The following is a 25,994-nucleotide window of genomic DNA, read 5'->3' as shown; positions in this document are numbered from 1 at the left end:
CAATAACAATTCCCCCCTGACAGCTGGAAGGTAAGGTATAAAAAAAAAAAAAAAAAAAAAGGAATCAGGCCATGTTTCACTCACTTTGTACTCAAAGCATGAGACACAAATGAAGAGGAGGTCTAAAATCCTGTTCAACTGCATGGATGGCAGGTCCGCAATCCATTTCTGTATTAGATTCTGATCGGCGTTTTTCATGATCCAGAGGAAACAGATCAAAAGGTTGCGAGTCGTATCAGGACCTAATGTGGCACTCTGTCTGTAGGGCTAGCAGCAGGTAGTTGAAAGAAGAAAAAGAAGAGGGAGGTCATTCATGTGAAGTAGTATTACTTGAATTTCAGTGAAATCAGATCTCAGGACGGAACTTCAGTAAGTTTAATCTCTTCCAGGTCATATTGTTTGTATTTTTTAAATGTGTGTGTAGTTAGTGACAGGACCAGTTGCACGCATGGGAAACTCAGAAAGAAGCACAAGAGCTTTGTTTGCTACATTTGTGTATTTTAATTACCTTAGAATAATGTAGAAAAATATTATGTAACTTTTTGGTCCCCTTTTGTCACACAGTTATGCCAGTCAAGTTGTGTAGAAAATAAAAACAACCACGAAGAAAGAGACAGAGAGAGAAAAAGAAGGATCTTGAGTCTTATATCCATGGATTCAGGTGAAACTGGGACTGGGAGGGAGTCGGGGAGTCATAGGGGTATTTACTGATCTGGAAATGAGTCTAGGTTGGATGTGGAAATGGATATAGGCATGTGGGAGAAAAAATGGAACTACTTATGGTAAATAACTAGCAGAGAAAAGGAAGAGATGACAGGAGGAACATGAGGCACTTTTTGGAGCTGGAGGAAAGAAGTTCCTCATGACTGCAGTAATTAGTTGCAAGAAAGGATAAAAGGAGAAAACAAAGAAAGAGGAAAACAGATACAAGAAAGAAGATCGGCAGAGCACTGAACATACCAGGGACACCAGAGATATTCCAGAGGTCCTGAGGTTGAACTGATTCCCTGCAATTGCAAGGGCCACATTTTGATTGATTGCACCTGCAGAATCTTGTTCTTCTTCTGGATTTCCTGTGCGTCCTTTTCCACTGCGAGCATCTGAAACTAGATTTGAAATATCTCATTGGAGCTTCAGGAGCAATCTAGTTGTTGCCACTCTTATGTCACAGTCTTCCATCAGGCTGTAACGTAACAGAACAATTGGCACAGTCCTGAAACTGTTGGTCTGGCTGATGTATTAATCAGTGAAAGAGGTACAGCAGTAGCAAGACAGATTGCAGCCATCTGCAAAGGCTGCCAAATTGCTCAAATAAACACAGGGAAAGGAGATTCCAACAAGCTCCATGTGTTCAGAGAAGCTAAATTAAAAGCAAAGGCAGTAGTAAATGTGAGGTTGTCTCTGAAGTTCAAAGGTAAGGCAGTGCATCACAAGACTTGGAACCATCTAGTTCCAGTCCATTTCAGGCAAGACGATCAATGCAAAAGCCATACATGGATCTGGTGATATTCAACAAAGTATGTAAGTCTGCTAACAAGTGACAGAGCCTGTATTGCGTGCTGGCTAAAGAACAAGTTTAATTTTAGGCATCTAGCTGCTTCTATTCCCTGACAGTTCTCAATATAACTTTCAGCAAATAAATTTATTTATACCTAAGTTTTATAAAAATCTCTGATTCTGACTGTCCATTTTGTGCTTAACTAGTCCTGTTTTTCAGAGAAGCTGAGTGACCAGCCAGTCCCAGTGTGTTCAGAATGAAGTCAACAGCCACTTGTGACAGGTAGTCAAAGAGACAGACACTCTAGTACCTAGCCATTCTGGTACACTTGGGCTTCCTGATAATGTCTCCTTTTCATCTGTGGTATAAGGATAATACTTAATCAGAAGAATAGGGTGAGATCTGATTAGCCAATGTACAATAAATGCTTTCATCCTATTTGACTGAAAGTGCTAAATAATATTTTCATAGTGTTGTGTTTTGTCCAGACATCTAAATGCATAGTATTTTCAGAATGAGTGACAAAAATATATTCTTCAAAGATTACACCTTTTTTCTTTATAGCCTTTATTTTATTTATGGAAGTGAAATGTAGTTTTTCAGAGACCTATCTTACAAGAATATGTGAAATAGCTACTTTCAGCAGTATTATATGAACACACATGTAGGAAAATGCAAGGAAACATCTCAGATAACATTGTTTTAAAGGCTTGATAATGTAGATCAAAGTTTATAGCTGTAACGGATGATAAAAATATGTTTCCTGTGTGATGATTACATGTGCCCGAGATTAACTTTGGTATCATGTTAATAGCACTACAGAGCAATAAGACAAGATACAAAGAAGACAGTTATTTAATTGTGATCTAACACAGTGTCAGAACCACTCTTGTTATCTTCCGTACTTGTGTGTTAAACCTATCAATATCTCAGTATTTCTCACAGATCTTGAAGTCTTTATTTGCAGAATCATAATATTTGCACTGATACAGGCAGGAGTACTTACAGATACATCACGTGTCTATCATTTGCTCATGAAGTGAGGACACTGAAGTGTTCCTGCCTTTAATAATCCAGTTTACTTCCAAGTAAAGAAATATTCAACCTTACTAGATTGTGGGGGATTTCTGCACTTAGCACAAGCTCTTTTGTGTTTGACAGATTGTTTAGACAAGTGGCTCTAAGAAGCTGAAAAATATAAAGAGAAAAAGGTCTTACTTGTAAAATCATGAAGTTGTGGCAGTGAATCCAAAATGATACCAACCAAAGGGAGGTAGAGAGCTGCAATTTTAATCTTCACCTCTTTTTTGGAGCAACGTGGGTCTAGGTCATGGGAACTCAGCAGGCTAAGGATAGCACTGACAGCTTTTCTTTGCACCTTGCTAATCCTGTTAACACAAAACGCATCCACAAGTTCCATTAATGGGTCATGCACAAATTATTTATAAATCAAAGATTTAAGAAGCAGAGTGGAGGTGAAAGAAACAAATTAATACACCAATATTCATTATTTAATCTCTTCCATTCTGAGCAGAGATTCATACTCCCTGTAAAAGATAGCTATCTTATATCTCCAAGCCACTTCACCACAATCAGACAGCACCCAAGTCTTTCAAACTTCCCATAAAAATTCAATATGGTGAAGAGAGGTTCTTAAAGAAAAGCATCAGACTGGCAAAAGTTTAGCTAAACTCTTAAGCTCAGACAAGGCAGAGGTGTTTTAGAGAGAAGAGCAACAGAGAAGAGCAACTGAAAATTTGTGTTCTCATTTGTGTTGTATTTAGCTAACGCTACTGCAACAAATATTTTTATTCACTAGGAGCAACATACTGGAGATAAAACAATGACTGGGTTATTGCTATGTTACAGAGTGACTTACTGAAGAGAGTCCGGGAAACAGGACTGCCCTGCAATCAAACCATGACCTTGCCAAGAGTAATAATGTGACACGATTCCACTCTAAAATCTGCAAATTGGGATACCCACCCTTCGCAGTCTGCATCCAGCGCTGCTGCCAATTCAGTGAAAAGTAAGCCAGTCAGGAAGTGCTGCTGACGATATTCAGCTGAGAGGTCAAACATACCAGCAATTTTCTGGTCCTGGAAACTAGAGCAGGAGCTAGAGTTCTGCAGAAGTATATTAGAAGTGTTAAAGAATGATCACTGAAATCAAAGCTTCTTAAAGATGTTGCAGTCACATCTGCTAACGGAAAAAATCTCTACCAGAAGAAAAGCACAGACTTTGAAAGAAGGTTAGACATTTTGGAAGAAAACACCTGAGCATGGAATAAAAAGCATCTGGTTTCAAATTACATGCTTGCTAGGATGCAATCTCATCCTTTCCATTCTTTGTGAGAAACCCATTTGACATTTTTTGAGATGTTAAATTCCTAGCCTCTATTCATGAGTTTGGACAGGACACAAGGTCAGAATTTTCTCCATGTTTACAACTCTTTGTTCTTACTGTTGCAGAGCCGCCACTGGGCAGGAGGCTGCCATTACATTAAGAGGGACCTTGGTGTCAGAAGCTCTGCACTGTGCATTCTTCAGCACCCATGATGTCTAGCAGGGAAGTAAGGTCAGAAAAGACGTGTGAACAGTGTTTCCTTTCACCCTGGAAATCCTTGGCTGAGCTTGCTGGCAGCTAGCATAATTTAGAGCAGCCTTCAAACTGCTGTAACTTATGGCTATGACTGATATACAGCCAGCCCAGGAATGGAAAGTTGCTGCTATATATGTGTTGTGAACTTCTTAGCTTCTCTACTCATAGGTCTGTGCCACAGGTCACCTGGAATGTTTTTGTCCCCCGATCTGGTGAGCATAAGTCTTAGACTCTACTTCCCATTGCAGCTACTGGGGTTTACGAGTCCAAATTTTGCTTTTAATTTATATTCTTCAATATTCTTTCCCAATCTTTCTGTCAGTCACCCAGGAGTAGTCCCAGAAAACAAACACATGAAGTAGCAGTATACCACACTGTGGCAGCTGCCTTCCAGCATACTGGGTCAAATGAAACTCATGTCTCTAAGCAGGCCTGTCTATTGGATCCATGTACTTTAGGCTGCTCCCATCTCAACCTCTAGCAGACAGTCACTTGCTGTCTTTGTGCTATGTTTGTGTGGAATAACGTTAAAGTGAAGAGCACCCAGTTAAGTGAATTTGGCTTCTCTCCCAAGAATTCCAAAAGATTTATTCACAAGGCCACATTTCTTACTGAAAATCTGACTCTAGTAGGGCAGCACTCCTGCAGTCAGATCAAAATTACTGCAAGGGCGGTCAGCTAATGTATTAAATCATCCAAGGGCCGCAAAAGCATTATTGATTTGTGCAGGTTGTACTTCACAGGTTACTCCTAAAGGAGAAAAAGAGTTGATGATGTTGCTTGAAGTAAATAGTTATTAAACTGGTGTCTGCCCAGCTCTGACTTGCTAGAACTAGTTGCAAGAACTGTGCTGATTTCTTTTTTCCCCATAGGCAGAAGAGTCCCATTTCTAGGTCGTTGGCATCCAGGATTAGCATTAAACAAAACTATTGGGAAATCCTGACTCTAGGACCTTCGTGCTTTGCCTCTATGACCAGAGAGGGTGTCAAGAGGATGGGGCCGGTCTTTTTGCAGTGGTGCCCACTGACAGGACAAGAGGAAATAGGTACAAACTTGAATGTAAGAAGTTCCACCTAAACATGAGGAGGAATTTCTTTACTGTGAGGGTGGCAGAGCACTGGAATAGGCTGCCCAGGGAGGTGGTGGACTCTCCTTCTCTGGAGACATTCAAAACCGGCATGGATATGTTCCTGTGCAACCTGCTCTAGGTGGACCTGCTTTGGCAGGGGGGGTTGGACTAGATGATCTCCAAGAGGTCCCTTCCAATCCCATGTGATTCTGTGATTCTGCGGTTCTGTGACCAGGAAAAACTTCAAGACAATATTATTTGTACTATTAACGTCTCAGAACCCTTAAGGTATGAGATGTAGCACATCTTAGTATCCAACCAATTCTTTAGCAATGACACTTGAAAAAGACCTGTAAATTTGAACTGTTCAGCTCCTCAGTGTCTTTCTACTTTCCACCATTCTTAGCTTCAGTTCCATTCCCCTGCATCAAAGGGCTCGGGGGCATTATGGGGCATTGCACTGAAATGCTTCATCTCAGTCCTGACCTCTGCAACACCACTGAGGTGGAAAACAAGCAGGCTAGCACCCTTTTATTAGGGGGTATGCCCCATGGTAAAAGCAAGATACCATCTAAATAGAATGTAGAGAAGAGCACAAGACTGGCAAAATAGTGTATGGCATGCCAGACAACAATTTCTTTATTGAATGTGTTTATGAGCTCCAAGGCCAGGATGATGGATGGGGGGTCCTGATATTCAGAAAGTCTAGAGCTGTGTCAGTATAAGGTCTGAAAAATGTGCACATACTGGGAATTACATCCTGGAGAGATGAGAAGTGATGAGGAGGGGCATTCACAAAAAACATGTGGAGAGGCCTGCTCAGAACACCTGAGTGTTTCCACACAGAAAAAACATAAGGTTCAAATTAAAGGGAAAACATTGTCCAGAAAACCCAGTGAAATCATTGGCAAAGTCATAACACCAACTATACTACTGGGCTGGGGAGCAATCCAAGCAAATAAAGCTACTATTTGAGAAGGAAAGCACAATAATCCTGCTCTGAACAACACTAAGGCGCAAAAGAAATTAATTATTTCAGGATATTGAAAATTGCAGTGTTTTAGTCACTAACTTACATAGTGGTAGCATCTACATCTACTTTGCTAGAAGATAAATGCACAGAAAGTTTGCTGCGCACGGCCGTATGCCATAATTCTCTAAAAAAGATACTGAAATCTGCATTTGTGGTTGTGTATGCATGGGATATAAGTGTGTCTGTAAACTAGCCTTCAGAGCCTTTTAGACATTGCATGTCTACCTTAACAGTGGTTTTCAGTTTGCATGTTTCTAGAGGGGCACATATCTGTGTTGGGTTGTTTTAACTTGTGTAGATGCAGTTTTGTGGTAGTATTCCCTTAGTCTTTATTCTTCTGGCCCTTTTCTTTCAGGAGGGAAGTTGTCTCTGATCCAACAATGGCTAATTCTAACCTTAACCAATGTAAGTCTTTCTCTACATGTGTGCTTCATGTGACATTCATGCAATACTGTCTAACGGATGCCTACCTGGGAGGATAAGGAAGGGCAGGGGGATGCTGGAGCAGATGCGGAGGTCATGAAGAATAGGTTCAGATTAAGATAATTCTCATGGCTGCAGAGAATCCTCAGGAACTCCAGTCTCATGGAAATCAGGGTGGAGAGTGAATTCAACTTGTTCGAGAGCTACAAAAGCAAGCCAAAAAAGTGTCATGTGATGGGCGTGCACTATTTAAATTACCATCCTGCTTCCTGAAACGGAAATACACAAATAGCCCAGCATGCATTAAAATGCTTACTGGTTCCCTGTACCTAACCAGTGTTCGTCCATCAGCTGCTCTCTGTTTGGCAGTGGTGGTGTCCATCTCCCCACTTCCCTGCTGACTTACCAGCTTCCCAAGAGACAATCAACTGTGTTTTTTTCTTTCCCTCCCAAAAGAAAAACATACAGTATTTTTTCCCTTTTGCATAGCACAGAGATGAAAACCAAACAAAACTCTACTGTGTCTGTAGCAAACTATTAAAAATTCCTACTAGGCAACACAGAACATCAGCTGTCCCATCATTTCCCTTCAAATCAACAATGAAATCAGTGGAGCATCGCACAAACTACAGGAAACTGGAGTGGTAGCCCCCTTGCATTCTCCTACATACCACCAGCTGACAGAGGGCCTTCCTTTGGTAGAAAACTACAGGAAGTATATCAGGTCACAAAACAGAAGGAAAACTTTCTCCTTCAAATGCCACAAATAATTTCGTAACAACATCTTGCATCATCTTTAATTTTGGGAGTCATCCAGAGCAAGAAGACAGAGATGGATCATTTTGGTTGAACCCCCCAAATCTAAATACTCCATCACAGTAGTGCACTGGAAAAGCCAGAGATGAAAAGCTGCTCTGTATGGTCTGCAGACCCTGAGTCTAAGGGATGTAAAAAGTAAGGGAAGAAAAGTAAGGCTCCATGGATGCTCTGCAGCAGTGCAAAGTATGACATTTCTAAAAGAGTCTTAAGCTGCACTCAATTTTTTTCTGCAGACCACAAATCAAACAAGGTTTAAAGTCTCTGCATATGCAATAGAAAGGAAATTTACCTGGACCTTTAACACAACTCAAAGGATTTTGATGGATAAATGAATCAAACAGAACATAACACTGGACTGGCCGTAAGCCAAATGCAATCCCAATCATGCATTCTGCCTACCTGGTTACAGTAATGTTTGATGAGATTAAATACAAATCCTCGGTCCATTAAAGAAAGAAGATCATACAAGAAAAACGCCAGGCTGATATTAATTTTTTCTGCTTGCTCACTTTCCTTTAAAAAAAAAAGGAGAGAAAAATTGATGTATTAAACTTACATAAGGGTGGAAGACATTTTAGAATCATTAAAAAATAGTACAGGGAACAGCTCCTAGAACCATCTCATGAAACATACTGGACGAGGTTATTTCAGTTCACTTTATGTGATCTTGTTAAAATTATATAGAATTACTCCTGTAAATTATTTCAAATGTTGTAGCTCTCACAGAGGAATATTGCAGGATGAATGAACAAGTTTGTCTATGCAAGCCTTTGGGCTGACAGCAATTAAATGGAATTTGAGACCTGTTCTGAATTCCCTATGGGCTGCAATTCTGCATATGCCATTTTTTAAAAAAATGGAACCTTTAACATTAGAGAATGCTGGCTTAGGTACTTAAAACATAAAATATTACTTTAAAATATTAATAAAAATCTGCATTGGCTCTGCTGATGGAATGCCAAGTATTTTGTTTAGAAATTTTAAGTGTAAAACTGATTAAAAAAAATACCGGTAAGATAAACCTGTGGGGTTTACCATTTAGCAGCTAAGTTCTTACATGCTTAGAATTGGCCTGATTATCAGATATATGCAGCCCCCAAGTAAAAATAATGAAAAACTTCATGTGCCCTCTAAAATAAGTCTACAGTTACTTCAAATATACCATTTTAAATCATAAAATCTCTGTAGCATATGTAGTTCACCAAGAGGAATTTGTGGAGGTGTCTGAGGGATTTGCACACATTTAATGCTCAGAGCCCTCAGGTGGGTTCAATCAAGACTGACAGAAGAGATGACTGAGAAAAATGTTGCCCCTACTCATGTCTCTGACTAGTGAGAACAGGTGTGCAGCACCTCAGGGTGGTTATGATTTAATTTTTCATTTTTCAACCTTTTTGTTGCTGTTCAGGAATAGAGATTTATGTATTTCCTATGACCAGGAATTTACACAGCAAGACATTTTTCTACTGTGAAGAAAAAATTAGTTTTCCACTACCCTACTGGGTAGGTGAAAATATGCCAGACATATCACTGTAGAATCCCAGGGCAATCTGACATGCTCAACCATGTATTGAAACATAGATTATTACTCTTGGATTTAAAAATCAGACACACATTACCTATTGCTGCTCTGTACAACTAACCAATGGCCCTAATTCTGCAAGCACTGCAGTGGGATTTTCACACATAATCAGGTTCTATACACTCACTCTATCAAAATGGAATTGAATTAACAGCCCATAAACCCCTGTGTATTTCTTGTGAGGAAGCCATAAAATACTAATCTCTCGGCAAAACCTAGAGTTCCGTTAAAACATTTTTAATGTAACAAATTTTTATTACACAATGTATTAAAAAAATTATGTCACTGGCACCTTCAGTAAACATTTCTGTGGAGACAATTTCTCTGAACGTGGCTATCACAGAAGCACTCCAAAGGATTGAGCAAAGGGTAAAAAACTTCAGGAATGACTTCTTAGTGTACAGTGACAATCACTTCTGCCGTTCTCCACCCTCAGTTGCCTGGTCTCTCCAGCCTGGTCTGCCCTGTGGCACAGCACACCGCTGGGCTAGCACACTGCATTTGGCACTTCCAGGGCATGAAAACAAGTCGGTTGCAAGAACTGAACAACTTTATAATCCATTGGATCAGTGCAATTAGAGCTTATTTCTTGACCTTAATTTTCTTGTGGCCAGTGCTTCTTTAAAGAGATCTGGGGTGAATTTTGTAAGCCTCAAGAGAAATACTGCCTTCATATTGCATAGCCCACTGCAGTCAGAGAAGTCAAACGTGGAATAAACCACTATTCAGCAGAAATGAGAGTAACAGGAAAGGAATGAGCCTTGCCTGGGCTGCAGTTTGATGCCCTGCATAAGCTGGCATAAAGCAGCACTGCCACTGAAAATGGGTGTCCAGCCTTTCCCATCAATGGGAAAGGGGGCTCCCTTCCTGTACCTTGCAGCCACACCGACAAGCAGGCTGGGGAGCTGAGCTGAATAAAACCAAACAGTCTGCCAGGGGAGCAGGAGGCTGCCCCTTGCACAGCCACAACTCTCACTAAGGTCCATGTAAGGATACTGCCTCAGTTTTGGCCTAATTCTAGTGACACTGCTGAAGCTGAAAAGGGATTGAATACAGCTCAGTGTAACGCAGGGTGAGTAGCAAGTACCCGTGCTGCTTATTTCATGCATTTACCTTCTGTGGTTTGACTAAAAGCGCAGCAATCTCTGAAGTAACCACACTAACTATTGTGGTAATATCATCTTTGAAGCGATCGGAGAATCGGCTTCTTCGGGGGTTGTCTTGCTTCTCTATGTTGTGAACATACTGAGCCATGCTCTTTATCTGAAAAGCGGAAAAAAAATATATTTAAAAAAATGCCTAAACTGGAAGTAAAACCACTGCTTTAAGCTAGTCCATGAGAGTAAGATTCCCTACTTGTTTTTCCCTGAATGTAATCACTCTCATCTTCTCAGAGATGCAATGACAACAGAGAACCTAAGACTCAAACCCAGACGGACACAGATTTCTATTCATGTTCATGCAGTTGGCCACTCTCAGCACCTGAAATCAGAATGACCCTCCCCAGACCCTTGCATCTGCAGCTCTGAAATGCTGCTGCTTGCAAATTTTGCTCTTCATGTTGATAGACAACGAATGACATTTCTGGAATGAATTCTGATTTCTTGACCTGCTGCTGGTTTGCTTATATGCTGCCAGTGGAAATCAGTATGTTTTTTCGACTGACAACCATCACCTCAGGACTCCATGAAACGGCGAGTTTAAGTAGTCCTGTCACTGCTCCCATATTAACAAAATGGAAAAGACAGGAATGGGTATTCACAGAAGAGGAAGGTCTCAGTTTGATGTCCGTCTTTCAGCCTTCTGCAAGTTGTAGACCTACTCTGAATGTAGTTCATGCAGGACTTTGCCATCCCAGGCTGTCAGTGAGGAACGGGGGTGAATATGGGGAATTCTTTAGTTGTGCTTCCATTATTTGGGACTTCTCCTTTTCACACAGAGGCTGAGATCACCACCCAACTAAATCTGTGCCTGGAGTACCTGCTCCATTTCACCATTAACTTACTATAAAATACCACTGTCATATCTTACCAGGAGCTCAAAGAAGAACCAGGCATACTTGAAGACAGATTCTCTCACCATTCCTGTGCTGACCACCATCTGCAGTGCTAGCTCCTCGTGGAAATGCTAGATAATAAACACAGAGTGTTGGAAAATGGCTTTTCAATTGACTCATCTTCCAGTTTCAACATCCCCCCTTGTCCCTGTGGGAAACTCCCCCATCCTGGAGAGTCAGCAGCTGGATAGGGATGTGTGGACATCCCAGTAAGATGAGAAGGCAGATTTGAACAAAATGACATATAAGGCATGCTGACGGCAAATAGAGTTTGGGACCCATTTTTCTGTGGATCCAGGTCCCTGGATCACTAAACTGGGAAATGTCTTTGGGCTATCCTCAGGTCATTGGCTGCGTGCATGGCAGGGAGCAGTTGTTTTCCCCATTGACCCCTAAGCATTTCCATTTAGCAGGTCCATGTTTTTTAAGAGAAGGTAGATAAGGTAAGATTGTCTCTGTGGTGGGAGAGAAGGACGTAGCAATAACCACAGCAAAGCTTGTACAGAGGTTTGTAGTTGGAGATAATACTCTTTGCAGTCAGATCTGACCATAAAATGCCCAGTCCTAATAATCTAAACGTTTTGCAAACTAAAATCTGACTAAAAATGTATTGCAATGTCTATCTTCTATTCCTGACACAAGAAAAATAAAGATTCCTAAGCATACTTAGATTGAATAGAACATATTAATCCATCCAATATTCAGATTGGGTATAAACCACTATGTTTTTTGTCAGAAATCAAACCAATAAACAGGAGTAAGAAATGAGTTTCTTAACTGTAACTCAGATCTGAACTGCTCATTGCAGGATTTTTCCCCTGCTTCTTCATTCAAAGCCACTGCTGCTCAGCAATGCCAAACAAGATACAGCTCTGGAAAAATTATCTATTGATGTGGTATCTTCAGTGTTCTTAAAGAGATCTTTGGGAATATATACTCATGATAGGAACGAATTTCTTAGTTCCAAAAGCTATGAAAAGGGGTAAAGAAAAACATTCTTTATAGAAGAAAGAGATGGCAAACATTTCTGAAAGCAGTTTACTGTAACATGTAAAGGCAGGTATCCAAGAGTAAACAGCAGTGGAAAAAGACAGAGGCCCTAACACCTTGAGAATGAGAGCAAAGGGAGGATCTAGGCAGGCTACTACTTGTCTAAATATGTCCTTGAAAAAGAATCTAAAGACTACGGAGCAAAAAAAAGTTTGGGTAATATTTACTCAGTGATTTGATATTCCATCACAAATTCCTTATTTGATAAAACTGTCTGTTAATTTTATTCTCTCTCTCTTTCCTCCTCATTTAGAAGCACTAATTACCAGCACTGCCTCAGGAGGTTCCAGGCTCAGGTAATGTGCACCCTCACGCTTAGTGGTACGGTACCTTTTTATTGGATGGTCTTGGGGTTGCACAAACGCTTGGCATGTCATTTGTTCCTTCAACATAGAAAGACATCCGACTGGAGCTGTGATCCATAGGCTGCAGGGCATAGCCGGAAGAAATACATAATAATAAGTTAATACATAACTTAACGATCTAATTAACAGAGAAGAAATCCGCAGCGGTGGTTTTTTGGAAGGTACGCCCAGATGTTCAGCTCAGCTCTTCCCTTCTCCCACCGCCCTTCCCAGCGGTGGCCAGAGACCCTCCGGCTGCAGCCGCCAATGCCAACACTGCCACCACGTGTCCAGTTTCAGCACTGCAGCTGTGTTTCGGAAGCGCTACAATTCGCCTTTTCCGAGGTAACTCTCCTTTAAGTTTATCCGGTGGGTCTACATTGGAAATCAACTAGCACCTGGGAGTCTTCCTTCCATTAAAAGTAATGACAATTTAAAAGGCAGTGACATGGCAGTAGCCAATTGTAAACTGCTACATTTGTCAGTGTGATGAAGCGGTAATGTCAAACATTTTATATTTGCATTAATTTGGGGGGAAAAAGAAAGGCTTGAGCTCTGTTTCTTTTTTTTTTTTTAGGACACAGAGAGAGTAAAATTCACAAGGCTAGTGAGTTCAAATTTACATTATTAAAAATTGCTACGGATAAATACATATGCCTATATAAACCAAATAGATCAGCAAAGCCAGTATATCTTACTAGTTCTGGTTAAATTTGCTCAGGACAAGCACCCACTCACTTTAACAGGAGAGGCATCTTATCATCCAATGGAGTAAAGACTTCAAAATGTTTCTGAACATAACCTGCTTGAGAAGCCATATTTTAGACACATAACAATGAAAGAAGGGGAGGGGGGATACGGTTGAGAGCTCAGCAGACAGGCTGCTGCGGAGCCCTGCTGGGGCTGCAGCTAGGAGCAGGCTCCTGGCAGAGGGAAAAATCCTTTTGCCTGAGGCACAGCCTCCCAGCTCCTGCTGAATGGGCCACTCAAGATTTTGGTTTCCCCAGAAAGCTGAGCCCAGCCACCTTCATAAAGCTGTGAGATGAGCCTGGGTTACTGCGGACCAGCTGCCAGTCAGGGAAGCAAAATCTTGCTTCATCATCCTTTCTATCCTCCAAGCTGTTGGTGGCATATGTAGTCGTAGACGAAAAAGAAAGAGAAAGCTTGCGTTCCACTCTGTGGTTAAGTATTTGAAAAGACCCAGTTACAAAATATTCACATGGCATCTGTACTGTAGCCAATATAAAATCATGGGGTTGCTGTCATATAAATTGCCTGCTTTTTTTTTTTTTAACAGGAAGCTATTTAGCACCAAACAGGCCCTGTGTTAAAAAAAAAAAAAAAAAATAAAAAAAAAAAAAGAGTTAAAAGGAGCAAGAAGAACAAATTATTTTAGGAAAACTATTTCCCTTCTGAGAACTCTTTAACGCCTTTCAGAAAGTGAATCTGTTCTCAGTGTAATCAACAGTAGCCTTTTCTCACACTGACTGTGTGCAACCTCGACCAGCCCATGTCACCAGATGTGAACTTAAATGTCAGGAAGCACAGGAGAGTGAGGCATGTCATCCAAAAAGCAAATCCCCCTGTGCAGTGTCTTCTAATGTCAAAGCCCCAAACAAGAGACAGGATTCTTACTTCCTGCTCTCTTCACTGGTAAGAGACATCAGAATCTGGCAATGTGGTTTAGTGTGTACCTATGCCATATCAGATAAACAGCAAATGCTTCTGGTGATACACACAGTGCATTTCCAAGAAGCAAATCCAATCCTCAAGGAACAAATCAGGATTATTAGGTTTTGGTCCATAGAATTCTCCAGATACTTGAGTTCATTCTCTCACCTTGGATGACATGATGCTTTTCACCTCCTCATCAGTAGCAGTTTGTGTGACAGCGATGTCAGGATTGCTGCAGCTTATCACTCGGCTTTGCAGGAGTTTACTGCCAACAGACACTGCAGAAGTGCGTCCAAATGTGTAATAACGAGACTCTGTTGAGACGGCACTGCTGCCTGCACCTGCCCAGAGAGAGGTGTTTGAACCGAGACTAAAGAACATATATATGAGACATACATGAAATTCAAGACAGCTTTGCTAACTGCTGTTATAGCATCAGCATTTTGAAAAGCATAAAGCTCCTGAAAATCCCACCACCAACTCCTTCCTTAACAAATTACATAGGCATTGAATAAGGTGCAGATGTTTTCTGAGTCAACAGCTCACAGGGTAATTGCACAAGTAGTAACAAAAGGTTAACAGGGCTACCTGAGCAGCAGCACTATTACAAATGCTCTTCCCATCAGCTCTTTTTAATTTGCTGTAGATCAAGACAAGATTCACAGGCCTAAACACAAAATACCACCTTCAACACATAACATTTAACACCACATTCAAAGTACTCAAGGAAGCAGGGAACACTGCCAGCAGGAATTTCACTAAATGACTAACTAGTTTTCAGCTTCCCCATAGATCTTATTTTTCCAGGATAAAGAATTTCCAAGTGTAGGCAAACTCAGAGATTTTAGCACAGCTTAACATCAGACTAAATGTCCCTCAGGGGGCATTTAAATGGATATTTGGAAGAGAAAAGGGCCAACATATCTTTAGCTCCTATAGCACAGCTGCTTGGTGCCAAGTCAGAAAATACATAGCAATTGATCAAATTAATCCTATTGGCTTTAGGACTATGGACTGCAGCTGAATAACAGAGTGGTCGAGGTTGGAAGGAACCTCTGTGGGTCATCTGGTCCAAATTCCCTGCTCAAGTAGGGCCACCTAGAGCCAGTTTCCCAGGACCATGTCCAGACAGCTTTCTAATACCTCCAAGGTGAGAGACTCCACTACCTCCTGGGGCAACCTGTGCCAGTGTTTGTCACCCTCACAGTAAAAAGGGCTTCCTGATGTTCAGAGGGAACTTCTCCTGTTTCAGTTTGTGCCCTTTGTTTCTGTCCTGGTCATTGGGCACCAGGAAAGATGGTGGCTCTGCCTCCTTTGTAACCTCCCTTCAAGTCTTTCTATACATTGAAGATCCCAGGTGGAACAGCCCCATCTCCTTCAGCCTTTCATCACTGGACAGATGCTCGAGTCCCTTCATCACCTTCATTGCCCTTAGCTGGTCTCTCTCCAGTATGTCCATGTCTGTCTTGTACTGAGGAGCACAGAACTGGACACAGCACCCCAGATGTGGCCTCACCAGTGCTGAATACAGGAAAAGGATCACCTTTCTCAATCTGCTGGCAACTTACAGGATTTCATCCTCTGATGACATCCCTAATGTGATGGAGAAATTGGCAGAGCTTGGCTGTATGCCACTTGACGTAAGTTAGGTTTCACAGAAAGTGGTTTAGTGATGTACAGGCCAGTAAGAAATTGGCATCTTAAGGCCATTTCAATTTCTGGAGGAAGTGCCTCTAAAGCAAGCCTCAGTTTAGGAGATGTCTCTCACTTTCATTTTCATGAAGCTACATAGCATATAGCTGTGGAGTCCCCTCACCCCAACCCTGGATCTTAACTGAATGACTGAGAAATAGAGATTATGAGAAGTCCCAGTTACTCTTTGCAGCGCTGAGCTCCCTGACCTTCCTCTGACAAAAACAGTATGTCTGACCAGTGCTGTGCTTAACTGTATACAGTCTGTGTCCGAGAAGTTGTGTTTGTTATTTTATAGGCCAGTTCCCTAAGTCCTCCTCTCAGAAGCACCATGCTGAATAGCATGTACCAAGACAAAAGAATACCTCTGCAACCCTTGCACCAATATTACCTGGTTTGATTACTTCTCTTTGAGGGTCTGGCAGACGAAATACATAGTAGACGTAAGATGCCAGAAGGCAGTTCCTCCCATGCTGGTCTTTGCTTAGGTCTTTGCTGTTGTGGAGACTGTTCACTATTGCAACCACAGATTCAAAGGCGAACTGTGAGAAGTTGGCTGTGAAACAGAGGCAAGAATTAGTCCCAGTACTGAAGGGTATAATATAATGAAGCGAGGGCATTCTTGGTACTTACAACAGCTAATTCTACATGTTGTAATCCAATCCTTAATAAATTCAGAGCTCTAGGCAGCAACTGCTATACCTGACCAGACCCAAGGTCTACATAGGCCAATACCCATTCTGCAGTAGACCCACTGACTTTCAACACAATCGGTGCTACTCCACCATGTCGTGCTACATAAAAACAGATTGTAGCTGTTAATTACCATTTCTAGCAGCCTTCACGTATTTCCTATAAAATACCTACTTGAAAACACTAAGACTCATTATTCTCCATCTGACAGACAAATACAAGTTAGCAGGATTTTCCACAAATATCAGAGTGGATAACAAGTGTTGATAGAAAATAAATTACGCCACTGTCTCCAAGTATGCCTTCCCTACAGAGTTAATATATGTTAACTGGCAACTGGTGGCCTCAGTAACAGAAAAATCTGTGCGTGTTACTGTGTCCTCTCTGTTTTTGTGCTCACCCAATTCTGTCTAAACACATCGGAGCAGAGGCTACCTTAGCTGTGGGATAAATGATTTTGCTGGTGTTTTATCTGCAAAACAACTGAATACCAAAGCTAAACCACAACTCACTTTCTTATATTTCCAGAGAAGTAAATTTCTACAATTTGATGTACCTCCCAATCAGCGTTTGAGAGCCTTATATGTAGGAAGAAAGGGGAGAAGGCAGGAACTCAGTTAAACCTGATTAAATTTGCAGTGAAACTGTGTCTTAAGAGGCGCAACTTGTTAGAAGTAGAGTGCTCCAAAGACTAAATCTGAGCCTAGATATGTAGCAATCATTTCCCCCACATCTCTAGATTGCTTACACTACCACTCCAAATCCATGCAGTAAATACCTGTCTGGCCAGCTATGACCATGGGCTGTACAGCCAGCTGGAAAAGCTTATCTAGTACCAAATGTAAAAACAAGACAAGAGGTTCAAGGCGTGAAGAATTCAAACAGATAATGCTGAGTTTCAATTCATGTTCCAGTGCAGCCTCTGTAATCTTCTGGTCCATCAGTCGAATGGGGAATGTCACTTGACTTTCCAGAGAATGGCACAGTGTGAAGAACTTCTCCAGGTGATTGTCCTGCAAATACAGTGCACTCACAGTTAACAAAGTTGCTGTCAAGTCAGGCTGCTGCTAGGTAAACAGAGCCTGATTGTCCCACCTGATGGGATGACAGAAAATATTTTCACCCTTCTGGCTTGCAGTGGTGGTTAGCCCTAGAGACCAATTTGTAAAGCAGCTGTCACAACTTGTTCCTTTGTTTGTTCCTTTTCATTGGGCTTAAAATCAGACTCTGATTAGATCAGTTTAAAAGCAGGAGAATCAAAGCCCTTACTAAAGTGCATATTTTCATTGCATGAAAATATCTCCCTGATAAAACCCTGTTATATCATAGGTTTATAATCCCTCTGCCACCAAGACCTAAGTTCCAGCTACATACAGCTTGTGTGCCTTATGAGCATGCCCTACTTGTATTTACAAAGCAAGCTGCAAAGGGTGATGGACCTGCTTCAGACACAAGGCCTTCAGTTGTTAGGACATGGCCACATGGGTTAACTTGAACAGGATGATGGGTAGGAGACAGTGTAAAGCAGCAGAAGCAAAATAAAACTGCTCTGCCTCAAACTCAATAAAATCAGTGAAGCTCCAATTTGATATCAGATTTAAAGGACTAGAATCGTAGAGTTCTCATTCAGCGCTAAGCTTGTGTCCCCACACCACATGGCCTTGACAGCTGACCTGCCTAAAGCATTCTCACAGTATAAACGGTCCCTAAAAGGCCTAAAGGGATGTGCTATGTCTCTGCAGATGTAGACACATTGTCTGAACTAGCCTTGCAGAACAGAAATGCAGACTGCAGAAACTGGCATTGTGCCCTGCCAGAGCCCTTAAAACACAGCCTAAGCAAACCCTCACTAAGCCGAGAATACACCTATTGCTTGATGTGACTTGTTGTGGAGAGTGCTCATTTGTTCACTTGTACCAATAGATTTCACTTCACCAATGGGTTTTGTTCACTGAGGTCATTTCCGTAACTGTTAGTTGGTTTTAAACCTATGCAGGCTTAAACACCTCTATTTCATAAACATCCTAAGTTGGCCTGGACATGTGAATTCTCTTTGAAATGAAACTGCAGCTGTGTGTTGCTTCTGATGCATTACCTGAGTGTGAACAGATGAAACAGCTTGCACTTCAATGCCAAAAACACCCTTGTGTCCTTCAACCCACTTAATAGGTGGTGTCTGAGATGGAACTTTCTGTGGTGGAAAAAAAATATGGGAATCACCATCTTCCTTTTAACAATCAAACAGAAATTCTGTTTACATGGGGGCTATAGGGTATTTGAGATATTCACTTCATTTTAGATATTCACTTCATTTTAGATATCCAAATTCAGTGCTATACAGAGGACCACAGCTAGACACCTGCTTGTTCTCAGAGACTAGATGGAGAGCAGTTGATACATTGAAGAGAAAAATTAGGAGCACTTCTGCTGGATTTGTACTGCCTGTGCTAAGACAGTACAAATATACATCTTCCGATGGGATATTTTTAAAGTAAGAACTTCCCAGTAGAAGCACTGCCAAGGGCACTCCATGGTGATTTTTGTGGAGTTTTAACCATCTGGAAGTTTCCTACTTGGCATATTTACTCAGAGGGCACAGTTTTGTCCTCCAGTAGCAGCACCTGACTCAATTTTTCCTTGCTTTCCTACACAGCCACAAAAAATGAGCAAATCATCCTATGGAAGAAAGCAAATTATTGACTTGACACCCTCTAAACAAATGTAGCCCTGATTAGACAATTTACAAGGATTTGCTTGGATAACTACAGTGAAAAACCACAGTATAAAAATATAAAATAATAATACCACCAGTGATAATAATAACAACATTCTTCTCCAGAGATTTTCCCTTTTAAAATAAAAAGAAGAGGCATTGTCTACAAGCAGACAGCAATGTCAGTTAGTAAAACACTCAAGCTGATCTTCTACATTAGGAAAACATTATCTTTTCATAATTTCCTTTGTTACCTCAGGAGAGTGAATTGAATAGTGGAAAGGCAGCTTATCTAATGCAACAGGAAGACAATAACATCCAGTTTGCAGACGATCATTTAATAGAATTGGCAGCCACTGAAACAAATGAAAACACAACAATATTCATGACTATATATGATTAGGGTTATTTATCTAATTTGTTATGTACAGTCAACAAAACAACAAATGAGATATTGACCCAAGCTTCTCTGCTCTAACCCATTCAACAGTAATTTCTTTGCATTTTAAATTCACTGATGGCTACTGTAGAAAAATGTAGAAGACTGCTTTACAAACCATCCCTTTTGAAGAAAACACAGTGCTTTTCATGCGTGACACATATTTTTCTAATAAATCCTACCAGAAGCATTTAGTAAAGTCCACATTTTTATTTTTAAAATTATGTATCTTGAATAAACTGAAGAAAAACAATAGAATTAAAGTGTTGCTAAGGATAAATTGAACATCCTGGTCACGGTCACCATGAAGATTAAGGCCAGAATGACTCATCGTAACTCTGTATTGATACTTGGACACACCTGATTTTAATCCTATTCAAGTCTGAAAGAGGCTGTGCATTTGAGTATCACAGGGCAGAAACATTTTGGTTTTAGGCGAACAAAAGCTTGAAAATTAAGTCCTCACCTATGTCGAATCTTGCTCCTGAACTACCAACTAATTTATTTCTTACCAATCCCACTGACATTGGTGGGACTATATCTGTCCATAAAAGAAAGCCCATTTAAAAGGATTCTCAGTACTGGGATCAAAAACAAATACAAACTTTGTAGCAGGAACACATGGAAAGCACTTGTCTGGCCACACATCTCAGCTGCTGACTATAGCGCCAAGACATTTCCAAATTTGAAGTGTTATCATCATCTGCATTTTCATTTTCCTCTTATTTTAAAGTATCTCCAGTTAAAACTATCAACTGATAAAGAGTAAGGTCGAAGAGACTACGCTACAATGTGTATTTCTCAAGTTGTAACATGCTAGTCTCAACATGAATATAACAAATGCAAGAGAATTAAATTTTACCTTCTAGATTCTTTCTGTTTTGTAATGTTGATGCAGGTAAAACACACTTAAGACCATAAATGATATGCCATAAAAAACTATTTTAAAATATTATATTAGTTGTTACCCCATGTATGAACATGTTAGATAACAGTAAGTAATTGTAATTGCATATTGTTTAGGGCTTTTTTCGTGATAAATAGAATCTAACAGAATTAGGCGATACAGTACAAAGCACCGAGGTTGCAAATAGTTAGGTGCACATGTAACTTCAGTTGTGTCAGATGAATTCATCAACTTCAAAGACACTTAACAATGTAAAATTATAAGATGAGGATGTAACACAGCGCAAGTTGCATCTGGTTCCTATGAATTAAGACCTTCTCCTGTTTTTGATGTATTACCATAACCACAAAAGGAATGTATGACAAAATTTTTGACAGGCCAAGAATCTGTTTGCATGGAATGTAGATACATACACACACTCTTATATATTACACAGAACTTACTGAATATCCGATGGCGGTTTCCACAGATGCTCCTTGCTTGGGCTGGCAGCTGATGTGGTAGAATGTGAACAATAGATGGTGTTTTTCTGTGAGTTTTGCTGGCAGCTTAATTTTCACTTCTTCATAAAAGTCAGGGGACCTGTTAAAAAAAAAAAAAGTCAATGTTAGTTAGAGACAGATCCAGGCAAATTTGCCACTAGGCTTCTAGGTGCTTCTAAGTTATAAGAATTGTATAAATCTGAAAACAGCCTCGGAGCCAAGTTAAACAACATACATACATACACAGCTATATTTATGAACCATCTATGACTTTATGAGGAAAAGCAGAGATGGTATCAAATGGAATGTTTCAGCTTTCACCAATCTCTATATTTTAGGAAAAAATCAATCTTAATTCTAGGTTCCAGCATATTTAATGTGTAAATTCTAAAAGCCAAGGTCACATAAGGAGAATGAGAACATCCCGTTAGCTCTTTTGGATCTGTGAATTCATCAAAGTGAATGCTGTTACAAAGCTCTGCTGCTGCTTCCTGCTCCTGCTTCTCAATCTTCAGATTAGGAATACTCTCAACTAACCTATTAAAAGCTCCAAACAAGAAAAGTACTGGTTGCTTACTCAATGGCCACTTATGCAAGTGCATGTAGCAATCCAAATTAGATAAGACAAATCCACGTAAAATGTAAATGCTTAAAATGAGTTAGTACCAGCATTCCTTGATGAACTATGTAGGTGAAGAACTTTGTAAAGAAGTAATGATTAATACTTCTCAAGTCATACAAATAGTAACAATACTCACTTATTATGATATGTGATAGCTGTATATATTTCTTGCACAAATTCTGGACCTGAAGATTTCCCAAAAATTACCTACATTGAGAAGAAAAGAAAGTAACAGCAGTCAGGTCTAAAGCATTTAATTGTCATAATCTTGTAAAAAATTTAAGACAGTATCTGTCGGTTGAAAATGACTCTTCAGTTTTATCTTAGCACGTTAACACAAATGTCTTATTACCGAACATCTTCCCTACATGCTATTCAGGGTAAAACACCAGGAAAATGGAGCAAAAGATGATTTCTGGAGCCATTGACTACCCCACACCACATTTTCCAGTCATGCACAGAAAGTTAGGAATTAAGTTATGGTAAGCCTTTTGTCAGATTGTCATATTGCCTTTAAGTAAATGCAAAAAAGTTAAATTGAAATTATTTTTAGAAGTTTGTTTTACAGTTGTAGCCTGCTCATTTAGCAGTTTTGAACTGAAAGAGGGTAGATTTAGATTTGATATTAAGAAGAAATTCTGTCCTGTGAGTGTGGCAAGACACTGGAAGAGGTTACTCAGGGAAGCTGTGGATGCCCCATCCCTAGAAATGTTCAAGGCCAGGCTGGACGGGGCTTTGAGCAACCTGGTCTAGTGGAGGTGTCCCCGCCTGTGGCAGAGGGTTTGGAACTAGATGATCTTTACAGTCCCTTCCAACTCTAACCATTCTATGATTTAGGGTGAGATCCATCTCACCTTACTTTAGAGGTCCAAAGTTCATTTACAATCAATAAAGAGAAATAGGCATTTTTAGGGATTGATTTGCTTCCCTCATTTCAGACACAGCTTCATGGTAAAGTCCTGGAATCCAGTAACTTTAAAGGAAGCCCTGGGATGTGAGCTTAGACAAGGATATCTGTACAGCACAAGTCCATATATATAGAGATGAAGCACTCCCACAATGGTGAGGAATGCCAGATGAGCTGTGACTGTCCTAAACATTTGTCAAAACCTGACTATAATACGGACAGAGCTTAATCAAACCAACAATGCAGTATCATGTAGATGACTGTGTTACGTTCACATGGCATAGCTCCAGCTCTGGAAGCAAACATGGTGCTGATGCTCTGATTTCAATTCCAGAGCTCTCGTGGAGTAAGGCTGCAAAGTATGCGCTGTGCAGTGTCAGCACACTGATAAAAGCTGGTCAGGTGTCAGTTCTTGCTCAAAAATATTGTTGGATTAAAGTTCCTCCAAGTAATATTTCCACTCATTTTCCCCCCTCTAAAACATAAAATCACAAAAGATTTTATCCCTATGTCATTCTTAAATAGCCAATTATGCTATCTGAAAATTTCCCCAAAAATTCACGCTGAAGCAGATGTCTGGGTTAGAATACTTCAAACTGAACATCTGAATCTAAGCTGCATGATTTTGCATCCAGTCAGATTCAGGCAATAAAGATCCTAACTTCTAACTTCCAGTGTTAAACTTGAGTACTTGTGCACACATAGTGCATGCAGAGGAGTTAAACTGGAAGGTAGACTACATCTTTCTTTAAAGGTCTCTGAAGCTCTGTGAATATTACCATTAGAGTTTCCAACACAGCATTGATTTAATATGATGTCGCTCTTCTGAAAATAAGGTAGGAAGACTTTGATAAGAGGGAGTAATATGCCTCTTTTCCACTCGAGTGACAAGTCTGTCCTGTTGTGAGTAAGGACTCCAGCTCTGCTTTCTGATGAGAATGACAAGCTTAACTACCTCTCTGACATTAGGCTTCCTAAGATCCCACTAGAAACTGTGGTGATGGAAGTAAACACTGAGTTATCTCTTCAGAGGTTTGTCAGGAGTGCACATAAGCCAAAGTCAGCATTTTTTACCGGCATTGCACAGGATGGGTCTTCGCCACACATGAACTGGATCTTGATGGTAATGTTTCTTGCAGAAGCTGGTCGGTTAGCAAAATTCAGCCTCTGAGGGTAAACATAAAGGAGATTTCTGGAAGAAAGAAAAGGAAAAATAAAATGGGTAAATGGCAAGCATTTGCATTTCAAAATGAAGTGCACAAGCTAGGATTTTGCTGATTCCTCTCCCTGTCCTTCAATTCCACCTAGTAAGTGAAAGCTTTGTGAGAACTCCATTTCAGAAATTCACAAAGAAAAGATAAATCCTTGCCATGACACATAGAACATCCTATATTTAAGGTTTCTCATACAGTAAGCTGTGTCTTTGAGAAGGCAGTCTTCCTAACTCTCTTTTTTTTTTTTAAAAAAAAAAGCAATTCCCAGTTACAAAAGTATGAATGTAGTCTTTGATGTATCGAAAAGCAGGAATCTCTCAAGAAAGCAGTGAAGAATCAGGTTTTGGAAGGGGTAAGGAACGACTCAGAGGTGAAAAAACCAAATAAACCAGCAAATAAAATCAACAACTGAAGTTCATACTTTCCTAGGTTATAGCAACAAAATGATACATATTTCTAGATTATGCAAATCAAAAGGCAGCATCAATGAAGCAGAGTAAATAAAATGAAGAAATTTTGGACTGTAATTCTAGAAATAGAATCTTTTAGTAATGAATATGAATAATGCCCTAAAATACAGCATACTTTGCTGTTTACTAGCTTCTTTATATGGGCAGACCACTAAACTTAAAAATTACCTTTAATTTCTGTGGGGAATTTGGCAGCATAGGTGATCTTCCAGCTTCAAAACCCAACAACTGTGGTAGAAGAGTCAAAATGCTAAGGAATAAGACTGATGCTGGTGGAAACATCCTGGCTTCTACTCATGGGACTACTCATGGGATTTCATGCCTTCCTTTTGTTTGCAACAGCCAGAAGCTACACACAAAATCCTAGCTTATCACAGCTATTTCCTCAGCACCACTGTCATCCGAAAACATGGAGCAGATTTGGAGAATGTTGTCATTAAGTCAGACAGTCCATCTTCCACTTGTTGTATCCCAAGATCTAGAAAACTGTGGTTGCTTCTCTTCATTGCCATGGTGTGACACTACTCTTCAGCTACAGTCCAACCTACTTTCCTAGCCAACACATGCTACATGGGCCATGGCATGCCTTAGCAAACAAACTAGCATGTAACTTGCTTTTCCCTTTGTGCAGAATAGTACTCCTGATAGCCACACTAATGCATTTTCTTCCTTGCCTTCTTAAATGCAATTTCTGCTCTACCAAATTCTCACCAAGATGATATTAGGAAAAGCTAAGTGAAAAGAGAAATATATCGGTAACCTCCACTGAATTATGCCTGGTGGGAATGACATATTAAATGAAGGCTATTATCAATATTACATCTGCCAGAGGTGAAGAACTACATGTAGGAGAGGCTGCATAATCCAGTCATTGCTTCATTTATCTGCAGCCCAGCAGAAGATGTCACAAATCCATATAATGTCCCTGAGCACTGGATTTTACATTTAGATATGACTTGAGATGAAAGATATGTAAAATCACAAACAGAGAGCTCTCTGCTGACTACACAACCAAGGAAGCATTATTCCAGCAAGTACTGTACTGAAGAGCTAAAGCTTGTGCCATTTATGCTCAAGCAGTTTTAGGGATCTTGCTTACATGTGTATTAAAACCATCAGCACTGAGGAAGAACAGAGGCAAATACTGACTCTGGGTATCCTGCACAGATGAAAGTGATGACTGATTTTCTAAAGCAGGACCGATTTTCTAAAGCAGGAAGGTGGAGAGATGATCAAAAGAGGTTCCTTAACACAGGTATGAATTGTAGACCCATTGCTGACCACTGTATTAGTGCTACTGCCTGCCAGATCTGTATTCTCCAGAAGCCTGAGAGAAAGTAACCATAAGGAGCACTTCCACATTGCAGTTAGCAGGGATGTCAGACCAGCACATACTGGTGTCTTTTAAATAACAGGACAGTTAGCACGCCCATAAGGACATGGTGAGCTCCAGGAGGCATCATATCTCCCTTGAGGCTCTGTGCTGGACAGAAATACTCAAACAACATGCCACAGCAACTACTTCCGGTCAGTATGACTAAACTTTTTCCCTCACTCCCCCTACCCAAAGTGCAGGGCTCTACCTCCAGATACAGTCAGATGGGCTTACAAAACGCAAAAGAGCTATTTAGTATGGGTCTACAAAAGCGATGGCAGAGTCCCCAGCTTCACTGACACCAGAGTTCCACAGGATGGTAGAGTCCTGA

General features: G+C 40.4%; 1 protein-coding gene across 1 annotated transcript in view; it reads right to left on the bottom strand.

The window, feature by feature from the left end:
* Positions 1 to 25,994, bottom strand: part of DOCK8 (dedicator of cytokinesis 8) — a 95,766-nt gene that overhangs the window by 25,517 nt on the left and 44,255 nt on the right. Inside the window, exons 15-31 of the mRNA XM_014965122.1 lie at positions 23,679 to 23,796; positions 21,834 to 21,904; positions 21,037 to 21,175; positions 19,502 to 19,603; positions 18,630 to 18,725; positions 17,313 to 17,547; positions 16,233 to 16,397; positions 14,315 to 14,490; positions 12,462 to 12,557; positions 11,057 to 11,152; positions 10,139 to 10,288; positions 7,843 to 7,956; positions 6,672 to 6,827; positions 3,485 to 3,624; positions 2,717 to 2,886; positions 961 to 1,106; positions 85 to 267 (exon numbers count right to left, since the gene is read on the bottom strand). Of these exons, the coding sequence (XP_014820608.1) occupies positions 85 to 267; positions 961 to 1,106; positions 2,717 to 2,886; positions 3,485 to 3,624; positions 6,672 to 6,827; positions 7,843 to 7,956; positions 10,139 to 10,288; positions 11,057 to 11,152; positions 12,462 to 12,557; positions 14,315 to 14,490; positions 16,233 to 16,397; positions 17,313 to 17,547; positions 18,630 to 18,725; positions 19,502 to 19,603; positions 21,037 to 21,175; positions 21,834 to 21,904; positions 23,679 to 23,796 (2,353 nt within the window). The remainder of the gene's footprint in view (positions 1 to 84; positions 268 to 960; positions 1,107 to 2,716; positions 2,887 to 3,484; positions 3,625 to 6,671; positions 6,828 to 7,842; positions 7,957 to 10,138; positions 10,289 to 11,056; positions 11,153 to 12,461; positions 12,558 to 14,314; positions 14,491 to 16,232; positions 16,398 to 17,312; positions 17,548 to 18,629; positions 18,726 to 19,501; positions 19,604 to 21,036; positions 21,176 to 21,833; positions 21,905 to 23,678; positions 23,797 to 25,994) is intronic.

The sequence above is a fragment of the Calidris pugnax genome, unplaced genomic scaffold, assembly GCF_001431845.1.
Source record: "Calidris pugnax isolate Ruff unplaced genomic scaffold, ASM143184v1 scaffold273, whole genome shotgun sequence".
Classification (NCBI taxonomy): domain Eukaryota; kingdom Metazoa; phylum Chordata; class Aves; order Charadriiformes; family Scolopacidae; genus Calidris; species Calidris pugnax.
The sequence above is the reverse complement of the archived record's forward strand: the minus strand, read 5'-3'. Positions and strand labels throughout refer to the sequence as shown.